This window comes from Lagenorhynchus albirostris, chromosome 9 (genome assembly GCF_949774975.1).
Source record: "Lagenorhynchus albirostris chromosome 9, mLagAlb1.1, whole genome shotgun sequence".
NCBI classification, from domain to species: Eukaryota; Metazoa; Chordata; class Mammalia; order Artiodactyla; family Delphinidae; genus Lagenorhynchus; species Lagenorhynchus albirostris.
In genome coordinates, this window is record NC_083103.1 from 9,879,437 (window position 1) to 9,893,511 (window position 14,075).

The 14,075-nt window shown below is 59.1% G+C and overlaps 1 protein-coding gene and 1 non-coding gene across 2 annotated transcripts; one reads left to right on the forward strand and one right to left on the reverse strand.

Annotated features, from left to right (window-relative positions):
* The first annotated feature begins 2,046 nt into the window (after nucleotides 1-2,046).
* Nucleotides 2,047-2,119, forward strand: TRNAG-CCC (transfer RNA glycine (anticodon CCC)). Its single transcript has one exon. It is a non-coding gene; the product is annotated as a tRNA-Gly (tRNA).
* Nucleotides 2,120-6,226: 4,107 nt separating this feature from the next.
* SAXO4 (stabilizer of axonemal microtubules 4) lies at nucleotides 6,227-13,310 on the reverse strand. Its single transcript, XM_060157657.1, has 13 exons — nucleotides 13,202-13,310; nucleotides 12,917-13,034; nucleotides 12,500-12,653; nucleotides 11,363-11,491; nucleotides 10,706-10,769; nucleotides 10,178-10,290; nucleotides 9,714-9,773; nucleotides 9,516-9,602; nucleotides 9,033-9,146; nucleotides 8,854-8,948; nucleotides 7,070-7,234; nucleotides 6,471-6,562; nucleotides 6,227-6,263 (listed from the first exon to the last, which is right to left on the reverse strand). Exons 1-12 carry the CDS (start codon nucleotides 13,308-13,310, stop codon nucleotides 6,484-6,486), a joined length of 1,287 nt encoding a protein of 428 aa, XP_060013640.1. The 3' UTR covers nucleotides 6,227-6,263; nucleotides 6,471-6,483.
* Between the last annotated feature and the right edge of the window lie 765 nt (nucleotides 13,311-14,075).

The window sequence follows — 14,075 nt, forward strand, 5'->3', positions numbered from 1 at the left end:
CTCAGAGCTATCCGAAATGCTGCCTCTTGGGCTGTAGTCCTCATTTAGCCCCAAATAAAACTTAACTCACAACTCTCACGCTGTGCATTTTTTTTCAGTCGACAGTTTCAATTCAAAGAGGACTAAGTTGAACTGGAAGCAAAGAGATGGATGCCAGTTACAGAGAGACCAAGGTACGTTTCTGAGCTCCTGAGTATATGCCTGTGAAATCCACACCTGCCGTGCACAGAGGTGAACAGGGGGTGCCCCGCACTTGGGAACCAGGTCCAAGGGGCTCCGTTTGCATCCGGAACCTCATAGATTGGTATACCATTAGGGCAAGAGAGGAAGGGTCTGTTTTCCCATGTCTCACGAAAAGTCCTTAAGGGCCAGCAGCATCCCGGCCAGGTGTGTAAGGCATCCGGCTCACAGGAGGCGCTCCGCAAATTCTTATTTCCTTCTTCTTGACGGTAACCCACATGTGAAGGACATTTGAACTCTTCGGACCTCCCAGCATTCTCCTAGGTTGGAGAACCCCAACTGCTTTACAAGGCGGAACCCACACGTCCTATTATGGAAGCTGAAAACTCTGGGAATTCCCAGCTTCCTTTGCAGGTTGGAAGCAGGCGTGTGACCTGGGAGCCACCCAGCAGAAGCACCCACCCCGGGTTTTGAATTGAAAATGAGAGCAGAGCAGAAGGGACTGTGTGGAATCCCCTCTGAGGACAGGTGGGGACGGCGGCTGCGGGAGGACCAGCATCTCGTGCCCCTGCAGCAAGACTGTCCTACCGCAGGGACTCGAGGGGACCAGAGGGGCCACACGTCACTGGGCCCAGAGCCTCCCAAAGTCTTTCCTGAGCACAGCTTTTTCAGGAGCTCGCCCAATCTCTCTCTTAGGATGCCTTTCTTAGATACCTTTCTGGCCTGTCTCTTTAACTGGGGACCTCTGACACACACACAGACACACACACACACACACACACACCCTTCTTCTTCAGCAAATGAAAATAAAGCCCCATGCTTTTCACCAGCTGCACACTTGAGACCCCCAGTGCAGTGATGTGATGGGAAAGGCCCTGTGTTCCTAACAGAGACCCAAGCGTGCTCTCACTAAGCCGTGAGCCTTTGGGAACCGGCCGCCTCTCTCTGGCTCAGGCTGACCTGGTTTTTACAAAGGTCCTTCCAGGGGTGAAGTTTTATGACTCAAAGAACTTTCTTGGCAAACCCTGTCTGTAGCAGCATCTTGAGAAGCAAGGAGTGTCAGGGCGCCTGGAAGACCCCAGCAGGCCCTCCTCTGACCTTGAATAGAGGTCCCAGGTAGGGATTTCCTGGGTCTGTCTTCTAAAATATTTGCTGTTCAGGGAACATTTCCGTGGGAATGGGTGGCCCTCCAGATGGTCAGAGAGGAAATTGGGGATGGGGTTCCGACTTTCAGGCCCTCCATCTGTCTGTGGGTAACAGACCCACTGTCCTGCAGCCTCCCCACTCAGGGCCTCCCTCCACCCCCCAGGCCTCCCGTTCCCATGAACAGATGCCTTTTCCCAGCGGACCAGTTGTCAAGCCCATGAGCTGGTGGAGCTTCAGGTCGCCACGTGACTCAGGCCAGATGGTGCCCGTCAGCATTAGCTGTCACAGCGCCACGACGGGCCTCAGCCTCACACACGTCGGCGTGCGTCACAAGTGGGCACCCAGCATCTGTCCCCATCCTGCCATCCCATCAGCCCTCTGGGCTCCGCACCCCACCCCAATGCCGTCAGCGCAGCACCCATCTGTGTCCCCAGACTTCCCCCAGAGGGAGGCCCTCCTGCGTTCCTGCTGAAACGATGGATGCCCACGGAATGTTCCCAGCCCCCGGCAGGCTGTGAGGGCTTAATAAAGGGTAATCATCATCACTGTACACCTCAGAGCTGTTTCTAAAATATCGGGGGGCAGGGCAGTCAGGAAGCTTTTGGGAACAGATTCAATAGGCACCCGCTGAAAGGAGAGACTCGCTGGTTACAGCTGAGTGGAGCAGCTTCCAGGAGGGCCTGGAAGAATTGGCCTCAGAGACAGGGCCCCCGCGGGACTTCCCTGGTGGTCCAGCGGTTAGGACTCTGCGCTCCCAACGCAGGGGGCCCAGGTTCAATCCCTGGTCAGGGAACTGGATCCCACATGCCGCAACTAAAGAGGCGGCGCAGCCAAATAAATAAATATTAAAAAAAAAAAAGGAGAGAGAGACAGGGCCCCCTCACGGGGCTTCCAGGTTAGGCGGTAAGGCTGTACAGGTGGATCGCCCACCCAAACTCTCCCAGAGAAGTGGAGGCCTGCTCCCAGAGAAGGGTCCCCAGGGGCCTGTCCACGGCCAAGCAGGAGGGGACAAAGACCAGACCCTGTGACAACTTCAAGTCCCCACTCCTATCTGGGACTCGGGTTTCCTCTGCTCCAGCATCACTGCAGCAGCTCTTGTAGCCCACAGGGCGGGCACGGCTCCTAGCTGTAGCTCAGAGGGTCAGCTGGAGGCAGGAGGCAGCCGCAGGGTGTGGGGAGCCGGGATTTGGATTCAAGCAGTCTGACTCCGGAGCTCAGGCCTGGACAGCTACCCGCTGCAGACAGCCTGGGCCCAGGCGAGGAAAGGGGGCCAGACTGATGCTGGTCGGGGCCAGACTGGAAGCTCAAATCTCAGGCGTGAGCGGACGGACCCCTGAAAATGAAGCCACATGTCCCGCTCTCCACCTGACAGCACAAAGGAGAGGGATGTGGCAAAGGCCAGTCCCTCCCACAGGGTTTCAGTAACACAAGTGGCCACAGGGTGAGACGTGCCCACCGCTCCTGCCCTGGTGACGCACAGAGGACTGCTTGGCACTGATCCGGCCGTGGTCGTGGGACCTGCCGGGGGTCAGGGTTGGAATGCAGGGCCCTCAGGCCACTGTGGGGAAGCGTGGTTGGGCTTGGTCGGAGGCTGGGCCAGAGGGGAGAGCAACAGCGCACGCGCAGGGGGAGAAGGGACGGCCTGGAGGGCAAAGCACAGGGGTCCCGGGGCCACAGCCACAGCATCCGGGCGAGGGGTCTCAGCTGCTGGGCTGCACTGATGCAGGGAGCCTGGGTGACTGACATCCCGGCACAGCGCAGGTGGCACCTAGAACCCACGTCTGGTGCCCCCACTGGCAGGCAGAGTTCATGCGTTCATGTGTTCGTTCATTCATTCCATTATTTAATATTCACTGAGCACCTGCAAAGGTACCAGCCACCACCCTGGGCTTTAGAAGTCCAGTGTGAGCAAGACAGACACGTCTGTGCCCTTTCGGAGCCTCATAACGGAGGAGGGGGACAGAGAAGGGCCCCGTAATAAGGTCAGCGACACCCCTGGAACCTGCCCAACCTGCCTCCTCCACGGGGATGCCCGCCTCTCAGCCTCACTTGCTCCCACCCCCGTGGCAGAGCCTTGGGCTGGCCCCTCCACGGGGTCCTTGCCCCTAGCCTTGCCTCCTTCGGTGCCCACTACTGGCCACTCTGCCCATTTGAGTTGAGTTCCCTCACCGAGGGGTCCTGCCCTGAGTGACTCGGTGGGAAGAGCAAAAGTCAGGAAGCCCGGAATGACTTGGAGTCCACTCACGGCCCCACCAGGAGACTTCCTTACTGGCTGTGTGACCGGTGGCGAGTCGCTCTACCTGTGTCAGCCTCCTCTCCTAGAGATAAGGAAATCTGTGTCCTGCACCAGGCAGGGGCTCTAGAACCACCTAGGTTTGATCTGGGTCCCTCCTGGACCCCCTTCCTGCCACCCCACGCCCTGGGTCACCCCGTCTTCAAACGACCCCTTGGGCTGGAGCCCAGGACCCAGACAGGGAGGCCAGGATGGTCTGCCTGGGAGAGAAGCTGCAGGGGGAGAAGGCAGGGGCTAAGGGGAGCTCAGGGGTGGGGTCCACAGCTCCAGCTCAGGAAACATCCCGGGGTGGCCCCAGGTCACCTGGCCTGGAAATTGGGTGCAGGACGATGGGGGAGGGCGGGGGAGAGATGGTGTCATCTGGCACCAGTGTCCCTGACACCATATCCCTCGTTGAGCCGGTAGAGGTAGGGTGAGCAGGAAACACGAGCTGCAGCAAGACACTGGTGGGGAAGGACATGGAGAGGTGAAACGGAGTGGGCCGCGGCGCGTTTGTGTGTGCACGCTCACGTCCGTCCTGGAGGTCTCTATACATCTGTCTTTGTGTGTCTGCATGTCTGGGTCTATGAAGTGTCTGTAGGTCTGCCTGTGTGTGTTCGTGGGTCTGCATGCACAAGCATCTTGGGTGTTTATGTGAAGGTTGTTTGTGTATGGGTCTGTTTTGTGTTTCCATATGTTTCTATGTGTGATTGTGTTAGTGAATCTACGTGTAGTTGCCTGTTGGCGTTTATGCGTCTGTATGTGTTTGTGTGTGCGTGTCTTCAGAGGTCTGTGTGCGTCTTGTGTTTGAGTGTGCTTTTGTGTGTGTGAGCCTGTGGGCAGGAGCCGCTGGTGGACCCCCTCCCTCTCCCCCAACTTCACTATGGCCAGACCACTACTGTGGCCCAGCCCTTCTGGCAAGTCCCTGGTTTGGTCACTTACCCTTGATGTTGGGGCCATGGACCAGCGGGCTGCACCCGCAGTCTGTGGGGCTGTCGGTGGGTCCTGAGTCTGGCTGGGTTCGTAGTCGAGATACTCTGTGTCCCCTCCGCCCCTCCTCCAATGCTGGAGGCACCCACATCCCACATGGAGCCCCAGCCAGGCCCTGGACAGCCCCCAGACCCGCTGCTCAAGACTGCTGGGCACAGCCAGGCCCCAGGGCCAGCAGAGCTGTTCCACAGACTCCCACTAAGGGGCAGGGGTAGAGGTGGAGGGTGGGGACCAGCTGCTGGACGACTGAGTCTGCCCTCCTGCATGCGGGGCTGGGCTGCAAGGTGCAGGGGACATCCCCGGCCAGGGGCGGCTGCTGCCTCTCTGTCCTGTGCGACTTTAAGCAGCTCATGCACCCTCCTCTCTGGGTCCAGGTTCTTCATTTATAAAATAAGGGGCTGGTGCTAGCAGGGCCACGGCGTACAGTTGTACGGTTGTGTACTGCACAAAAGCACCTGGCAGAGGTGACGGAAGGCTCTGAGAGGCAGCCCAGATTCCGCCTTGCAGGCTGAGGGCCCCTGTCTCAGGCTGCAACACCTGGAGAAAGAGAGGCTTTTCTCTTCCCGTTAAGACTTTAACTCTTTAGGTCCTGTGCTCACATGGGGGCGTCTGCCTAGAGGTAGCCTTGTTCTAATTCTCACAAAGGCACTGGGGCACCAGCCTTTGGGACCAGCTGCCACCCCTCCCAGTGTCGGTGTCCGGGGACTCCATCCACTGCAGACCCTCCTCCATCCATCTCTGGAGAGAGATCTCTGCGACTCTTCCTGCCCGGCTGTCCTCACCTCTCCTTTATTTACGTGTATATGAGTGTATGAATGTATGTGTATGTGTGTATGTGTATATATGCGTGTGTGTATATGTATGTGTGTGTATGTGTGTGTATGTGTGTGTATGTGTGTGTATATGTGTGCGTGTATGTATGTGTGTGTGTGTACGCGTGTGTGCGTGTGTGCATGTATGTGTGTGGGTGTGTATGCGTGTGTGGGTGTATATGTATGCATTTGTGTGTGTGTGTGTATGTATGCGTGTGTGTATATGTATGCGTGTGTGTGTGTGTATATGTATGCATGTGTGGGTGTATATGTATGTATGTATGTATTTAACTTCTTGGCTGTGCCGCGTGGTATGTGGGATCCTAGTTCCCCAACCAGGGATCAAACCGCGCCCCCCTGCGTTGGAAGATGGGCAGTGCAGAGACCTAACCACCAGACGGCCAGGGGAGTCTTCCCCCCCCTCCTTTAAACCCAGCTGGGCCCCCGGCTGTCCTGCTTTGATCCCCTGCCCCATGCTGTAGACCTACCTCCCGCCCGCCTCCGCCTCCCCCTCTCTGGCCCGCCTGTCCCTCCCTGGGACTTCCTCCCTTCCACACTTGATGGACCGCTTAGCACAGGTCCTCGGAGACCCCTACATGGGAGAGGAAACTGAGTCTCAAGAGCAAGGTGCCTTGTCCAGAGCATGAGAGTGAGTCCCACCAGGCCTCCCTGACTCCAGACCTGGCCCCTCCAGCCCTGCACCCACTCCCCACCCTCACCCCTCCTTTCCCAGCCCCCTCTGACCGCGCTGACACTGCTCTGCTGCACTGCTCTTTATTTCATTAGCAAAGTAGCCGGGGAGCCCCTCAGGGAATGTGGGAATAGGGACAGTAGCCAGCTCCTGTCCCCTGGGGTCGGCAAACCTGTGCAGACAGAGATGAGGCCTGAGGGGCTCCGGTGGTCTGTGCACTCTCCCCACCTCGAGATGCCCCTGATCTCCCACCCCCCGCTCTGGGGCTGGGGTCCCCGGGCAGGATTGGCCTGACCCAGGGCTTAGGATGGGGGGCTGGTCCACGATGGCCACCCCTGCCCGGGGAGCAGCTGTGGGTGGAGGTCCCCCGGCCCCTTACCCAGGCCTCAGGCTCAGAGGGGCACCGCGAAGCCGCTGCTGTGGCTGCCGGGAGGTGTGGCTCGGTAGAAGGGGTCAGCCGAGACCAGGGTCCTGCAGGAAGGAGGGGATGCAGGGGAGGGAGGGGTGGGGCAGCGAGCCCGGACCTTCTCTTTCCCCCCCACCTCCACACGGCGCCAGGGCTCAGCCGGGATGGCCAAGCCACAGAGAGTCTTTGCCGGCCAGCTCTGGGCCATTATTGGTACAAACGGGATTTCTGAGGAATTGGATTGAGCAGAAAGGAGTCAGAGAGAGGCAGAGCCACAGTCATTCCGCTTTGTCCCCACACACCCCACCCCACAGCTGGCAGGGAGCAGGTGGGAGCTGGCCAAATGCGAGGAAACACGAGCGCCCCGGGGACTGGGGCGGGGTGGGGGGCCGCCGTGCAGAGGGAGGGGTCGCTGGGCAGAGGAGGGCAGCAGCCCCGCTGGGCAGGAGAGGCAATGAACAAACCAGAGAGAGGAAATGGGCCTCTCAGATGGAAGACAGACGAAGGAGGGAGGAGAGGCCGGGGAAAGGCCTAGATGCAGCAAAGGACAGAGCAGGAGGGGGGCGTGCTACCTGCCCACATGGGGATTCAGGCGCCGCAGGCTCTCTGTGGGGTTGGAGGTGGCCTGCAGGCGGGTGACCGGCTGGTTGAGGGCATAGCCTCCGGGCTTCTGGGGCTGGAAGCCACCTCGAGTCCAGCCTTCACTGTCTAGACCCTTGGGGATGTTCTCGAAGTACCTACGACACAGAAGAGTAGCTGGCGGGAAGCTGGTCTCTGTCCTCCGCAGCCTCTCTGCGCTTCTCCAGCAGGAATCTTGGCTCCAGTGGAGCACAGACTGCTGCAGGTCCTCCAGCCTCCCGAAGGCCCTGTCCACTCACTCACCTCTTACCCTGGAAGCCTGCCCTCACGCTGCCCCTGAGCTGGGCGCCCCTCCTCGGAGCCGCCCCTGAGGCTGAGACAGCACTCTGGAGTGTAAAAGACTTTTAAGAGATGCCATGCCCCCCTCCCTGGCCTGTGAACGTCTCGGGGGATGGGAGAGGATGGGGGTTGGGGACCCCGTCGCCTCCATTTCTCTCTAGGCGTTTGACTTTTTCTTCTATTTTGCCAATTTTCACTGAGCACTGGGCCGGGTTCTGAAGGTGCCAAAATGAGCAAGATGTGGGCCCAGCCCTTGAGTTTACAAAGTGGGTGCGGAGAGATACATGAGAAAATCAGTGACTACAACCCCTGGGGCTCTGGGCCCATGAGGAAGGAGTGGTGTGCCTGACACCTGCTGAGCGCTCAGAAAACCAGACAGGCAGGCGGGGGGAAGGAGAGATGGCTGGGCCTGAGGGTCTGCGGGAGCCTGGGGAGGGGCAGGAGCACAGCTGTCCCCCAACTCCCAGAGTGAGGCCCCGCCCCTCCCCCTTGCCCTCCCCGGGAACTGGAGCTGCCACGTGCATCGCGGATCTGCTGTGAGGTTCAGGCACCACTTCCACCCTCTGAGCCTCAGCGTCCCCATTCAAAAGAGGGAGCATTTCGCTCCAATCCTCCTGGGTGATGGAGGAGCTGGGGGAGCAGTGTGGACGCGGATGACACAGGCTGACACACAGATGACAGAGGCCAGGAGGGGACGCTTTTGCCTAAGAATTACACCTCCATTATCCCACCCCTGGGATGCCCTCCGCACCCAGTCCTGGCCTGGGGAGCCTCCCCCATGACTCTAGGGCCACTTCCTCCTGGAAGCCTTCCCTGATGCCCAGGACACTCACTCCTTGCCCAGGGCTCACACAGCACAGAGCTTACCTTCTGAGAGTGCATGGAGCCCACCTGCCATGGACTGGTTGTGGTCTCTTAGCAGATGCCCTGTTGCTCCACATAGACCCCATTGTACTCCCTCATTCCTCCCCTGCCCACCAGGGGCCTGCACTGCATCTCTGGGAAAGCTGCCCTTGGGTTACTGGAGCAAGGAGGTACCTGGGCTTTAATATCACCCCTGGGGACAGCCCTTAACCAAGGATCAATGGGTGTGGGGTATGAATACCCCAGCTCTCTCGTTCCTTGGCTGGGATGATTCTGAGTTGTGTGTTTTGCACTGTTTTCTAGCGTCTCCCCATGGGATACCTGGTTTAATAACACACTGTTCTTGGCGGCCATCCCTTCCCCACCCCATTACCCCCATCCCTGACACCCTTAATAAAGGGTTCACACCCAACTCCTTGGCTCGGGGTCTGCTTCTGGGGGAACCCACATTAATCAAGTGTTGGCCTTCTTCACTCATTACTGTGAGCTCATTACTTTTCGCAGTCTCAGTCTCCCTGTCTGTAAAATGGGTCAGCTTCACAGACCCAGATGTGGGTAGGGAAGAGGGGCTCACCCTTGGTTGTAGGTGGTCAGGTAGCGATTATCCAGGTCAGGGTCATAGGGGCTCCGGACATAGCTGGGGTTGTTAAGGCTGAACCCTGTGGGCTCCTGCACCAGAGGGATAGAGAGGGGACTTCTCAGGTCAGGAGGGGGTGGGGATTTGGGGTAGGGGCTGGGTACCCCAGGCCTTACCTTTTTCCACACGGTCTCCTGGCCAAGCAGGGCAACATTTGTCTGTTGCATCCTCTGCGGGGGCTGGAATTGCCAGTGGTTCATGCTGCTGGGTTCTGGGCCGGAAGGGGGCACCTGCAAGGGACAGAATCACAAGAAGGGTGGCCAGGTGGCCAGGGTGAGGCAGCAGGATGGAGGGAAGGCAGGCAGAGGCCCATGCAGCCTCAACCGCCCCAGCCCCAGGATGCGTCCCCCTCCAGCCCCACTGAAGTCACGGCTTTGAACACACCCCTCACTTTCCAGCCCCTGGGCCTTTCCCCCTCCACCCAGAGGTCCTTCCTCCCTCCACCCAGGGGTACTTCCTCTGCATCTCCAAATATCCTGATTCTTCCCATATTGCACTGCCCGGATCGAATGCCACCGGGTCCAAGAAACCTCCCTGTCTCCTCCTCTCTGAGTGTTCCCTTCTCAGAACACACAGGGGAGCCCCCCGAGGCCACTCACTCTGGGGTTCAGAGTCCTCTCCTTCACCCGGCTGAAGCCGGTCTCCCTCTCGGAGCCTCTGGCCAGCACCGGCAGGAACTCATCCCCCTAAGGCAGCAAAGCAGCCCCTGGCATGGCTTCCGGCACCATCCCAACTGCCCCACAGGAGGACCTCAGGCTGTGGCACAGACATTCCCCTCCAGCCCTGGCTCAGCTTACGTGAGGATGGGTCATGGGGAGAAAGTCTGACTTGGTGACACTCCGGCTGGGGAGGAGGACCTGGAAAGAGGCCACAGAGGAGCATTAGGCTGCTCAACTGCTCCTTTGTCCTGAGCACAGAGAAGGGCTCAGCACAAATGGGTATAATTGGACGTACAAAGGAAAGGGGAGAGTTTGGGAAGAAGGGAGGGGAGGGCATGATGCTGAACGGGAACCAGCAGTCCAGGGTTCTTGTCTGAACTCTCAGTGACCTTGGCTATGCTGCTTTTCCTCTTTGGACCTCAGTCTTCTCATCCAGAAAATGGGGGAGTTGGACCAAAGTAGTGGTTTTCGCCCAAGCTCTTTCATCTTGTGTTTCGGCAAAGGCTTCTGCAGCTCATATATATACATTTTTAAAGCTAGAAACCCCCAGACTGGAAAGCTTCAATCACCTTGAAATTCTAGTGGGGCCCAGCCTGACTTACCGGGTCCCCAGGGAGGACCTGGGAGGGCGGCTGGAAGATGATGGGGCTCTTGTTGGAAGCTTCGGTTAAGCCAGTCTCCTCCTTGGCCCCAGCTGATTTCTTCTGCAAGAGATCTGCAAAAGACAGCCCCTCTGTGCTGGCCTGGGACAAGCAGGCCCCACCAACGTGACCACCAGTGGCTCGGTGTCCCAGTAGGTGTGGGGGGAGCTGGAGGCCAGAGCAGCCAGGATCATGGGAAACAGGGGGACTCCAGAGTCCAGGGCAGAGAGCAAGAGAGGAGAGCAAAAGGAAGGGCAAACCTCAAACAGCCCTCCTAAGGAAGGGAGTCGTCCTTTGGAGATCAGCAGACCTAAAGCACAGAGGTCAGCCCAGGGAAGGTGGTTTCCCCAAGCTGCCGATACGTCCTTCTGTCTTCCGCTGGTGCCTCCTCAGCCCTGTACCAGCTCTGGGGCCCCCGGGGGTCTCTCCCAAGGGTCGGGAATAGGGAGGTGTAGTGGGAGGCCTGAGCTTAGACTCACTCCTGCCTACCTGGCTGGTTTGAAGGCTCCTTGAGATACTTGGGATCATACTCGGAAGTCATGAAGCGGGGGCCCTGGAGCACAAAGAGTGGAGCGATGGGGGACGCAAGGTAGACCAGGGCCCAGAGGCAGTGGGGGCAGTGCTGGCTCTCCGGTTCTCTGTGCTTTGAGTAGACCTGCATGCTCCCACACACATCTCTCTCTCATCAGGCATCACAGCGCCAGAAATTCCACCAGGAGAGCACAGTTCCTCCGTGACAATGAAAACTAAGTCATATCCCGCGCTGGACTCCAGTAATGAACAACGGGACCCAGAGCCCCTGCGACCCAGAGCAGGAGGGGCCCAAAGAGAGGAGAGAGGCAGGTGGAAGGAAATGGGTGCTCACAGTACACTGGGGCCCAGGATGGGATCGGGAGAGAAGGGAACTCAGGTATTAAATCCCAAGATACATGTAAGGAAGCCTGTGAGGACCACTTTGCTGCTGCCTTGGAAATACCAAATCTCAAATCCTTGCCTCGCCCCAGTGTCTCTGAGTGTGTGTGCCCTGAGCCCACACTGAGCTGGCTGCTCGGGTGAGTCAGCACAGAACCTGTCTCGAGGAAGCCGGAGGAGGTGTGTCCGGCCCCTCTGCCCAGCCCAAGGCCCTCATCGGGGCCACCCACTCACGTGTCGGGCATCCTCCCACTCCAGCGAGCCCTTGTTCTGCTGTCGGTGGAGCAAGGGCACTTCCTTGGGCTCCAGCCCCTTGATGGCCTGGGGCCCACAGTCCTGGGTGTCAAAATGCACCTTCCTGACCTGGGAGGACGGAGCAGCCAATTACGCTCCAGGTGAGGGGATGGCAATCACGTCTTGACTCTGATTCTGCCCTTGACCCCTACAGAGTATCTGCACAGCAGCCTGGGGGGTCCCTTTACGATGAAGCTGGGCCATATCCCTCCTCTGCTCAAAGCCCTGCAGTATTCCCATTGCACTCCGGGTAGGATCCCACGTCCTGACGGCGGCCCACAAGGACCTAAGCTCCTCACTCCGCTCCAGCCACCTGCCTCCTTGCTGTCCCTCCTCCCATCAGGTGCTCCCACCTCAGGGCCTTTGCACTTGCTGTCTGCATTGCCTGGAATGCTCTTCCCTTACTTTGCTGCATCTGGAGGAATACTGACGTCCCTCAAGTTTTTGTCTAATGTCTCCATAGTAAGCTCTTTTCTGACCCTCCTGACTTGCAGGTCCAGTTCCTTCACTTCTGCTTCAGTCCTTGCCTCTTCCCTGGTATATTTTTCCCCAGCACTTATCACCTTCAGAAATCGAAGAGGTGTTTAGAACGTATTGGTTGCCTGAATGGCAGTATCCATTCTGGCGGTGGTGGTGATAAGGATGACGGTCACACAGTGATAGAGATGAAGATGACGAGGGGGATGATAATGACAAAAGTGAAAGTGACAGCCACAGTGGGGATGGTGATGTGGGCATGGACATGTGGATGAGATGGGGGAGATCATGGGGAAGTGGATGGGCTTGGGGTGCGGAGGGAACAGGACTGGAGGTGGGGATGGTAGAGATGATGATGGTGACAGGAATGGGGATGGATATGGAGGGGGAGGGGATGGGGGGATGGGGGCGAGGTCAAAGGTGATAAAGGTGAGGGGACCCCAGCCCCCTGGCTCCCCCAGGCCCAGTCATCTCAGCCTTGACCAACACTTGGCAGTGCAGCCCCACCCTCTGGAGGGATCCCCACCCTGTCCACTCTCTAGCCCTTCCTCCACCCCAGGCTAGGGTCCCCCTCCGTCCTGGTCCTGGCCCAGCACTGACCTCCCTGGTGGGGGTGGCTTCCCAGGCCTTCTCCCGAGAGGAGCCAGGGTGGGTCTGGTGCATGTTCCAGGGCAGTGGGTATTTGCCATCAGGCACCTCCAGGGGACGGGAGCTCTGACTGGTCACGGTCTGGAAATTGTTGCAGACTTGTTCCCTGAGGGCGGGGCAGGAGCGGGGGAGCTATTACCACCAGGGCCACCTCCCCTTGTCCCCTGGAGGCTTCCACCTCCCTCAGACCTCCCACAGCAGCCTCGGGAGTCTGCTTGCCTTTGGGGCCCAGGCTGAGGACCAGGCCCTGAGTCCCCCAGGATCCCGGACCCCAAGCGCGGAGCCTGGAGTTGGTCTGATGAGGTCCGATGGCCCTGAGGGCTAAGGCCCGGGTGGGCAGGGGGTGAGCAGGGGTTGGACCGACTGTACCCCACGGCCGGGTTGTCCAGGGCACTGAGATTGGGTTGACATGAGACCACGGGCCGGTAATTTGATCTGTAGCCTGTGCCGTGGTGAATGCCCATGCGGGGCTTGAAATCCTCCCGGCCTGCCAGAGGGGAAGCAGGCAGACAGGACTCAGGGTCAGCAGAGCGGCAGAGCAGTGACCAGGGCTCCCCAGGCAGGACCAGCATCCGCCCGCACCAGGGGTCTAGGAGGGCGTCCCCACTCCTGCCCCGTGCCCTGGGCGTGCCTCCTACACAAAGGTGCCCTCACCGTAGGCTATGCAGTAGCTGGTGGCGTAGAATTTCAGGGGGTCTGTGCAGCCCCCCGAACTCATCTTCACATAAGGGGATACAACCCCCAGGGGGAGTTTCCCCATCATGATGCTGTGGGGCAGGGCCCCTGGGGGACCTAGAAAGGAAGCACAAGGAGTCCCAGAGGTCTGGCAGCCCAAGGGCCCCGAGCCTGCCCCAGGCCCAGGCTGCGGAGACCACAGAGGAGGTGATGGAAGCCCACACAGCGGCCCTTCCCCCAGGTCTGTGCCTTTCCACCGACACCCACACCCCAAACTGAAGAAAGGACTAGTACTCATCAACACTTGTGTACCCTGTGTCTCATCTCACCTTCCTCACACCTTATCACCAACCCCCTCCCCCATTTTACAGCTGGGAAACTGAGGTCCCAAGTGGTGAAGGATGAGCTCATCATAGGTAGTAGAACCGGGATTCAGACCCAGGGTATCCGACCCCTCAGCCCCTCATCTTTGCCCCCACGTGCCCTCTTCTGGGAACGGAATAGCCCGACAATCGCCCACCCTGAGAACTCTTGGCCACCCCAGCTGGGAAGCTCACTCCCAGCCCCAGTCTCCTTGTCTCTCCCTAGGGTCCCTCAGCCTTGCCCACCTCCCACTAGAAGTTGGCTCAGCTCTCGTGGGGCCCAACCACCCAGCTGGCCCCACCCTTACCTGCCCTCCGCAGGGACTCTGAGGTAGGGCAAGAGGCTGCAGGAGGCAGGCGCTGCTCCACAGAAGCCTGAGCCCTCGGGCAAGTGGCCAGGCCAGAAGAAACAGTGTGTTGCCTAGCAACAGGTGCCTAGCAACAGTGTCCCCACGATTTGGAAGCCCTTCTGAAGCCAGGGCCCACTGAGG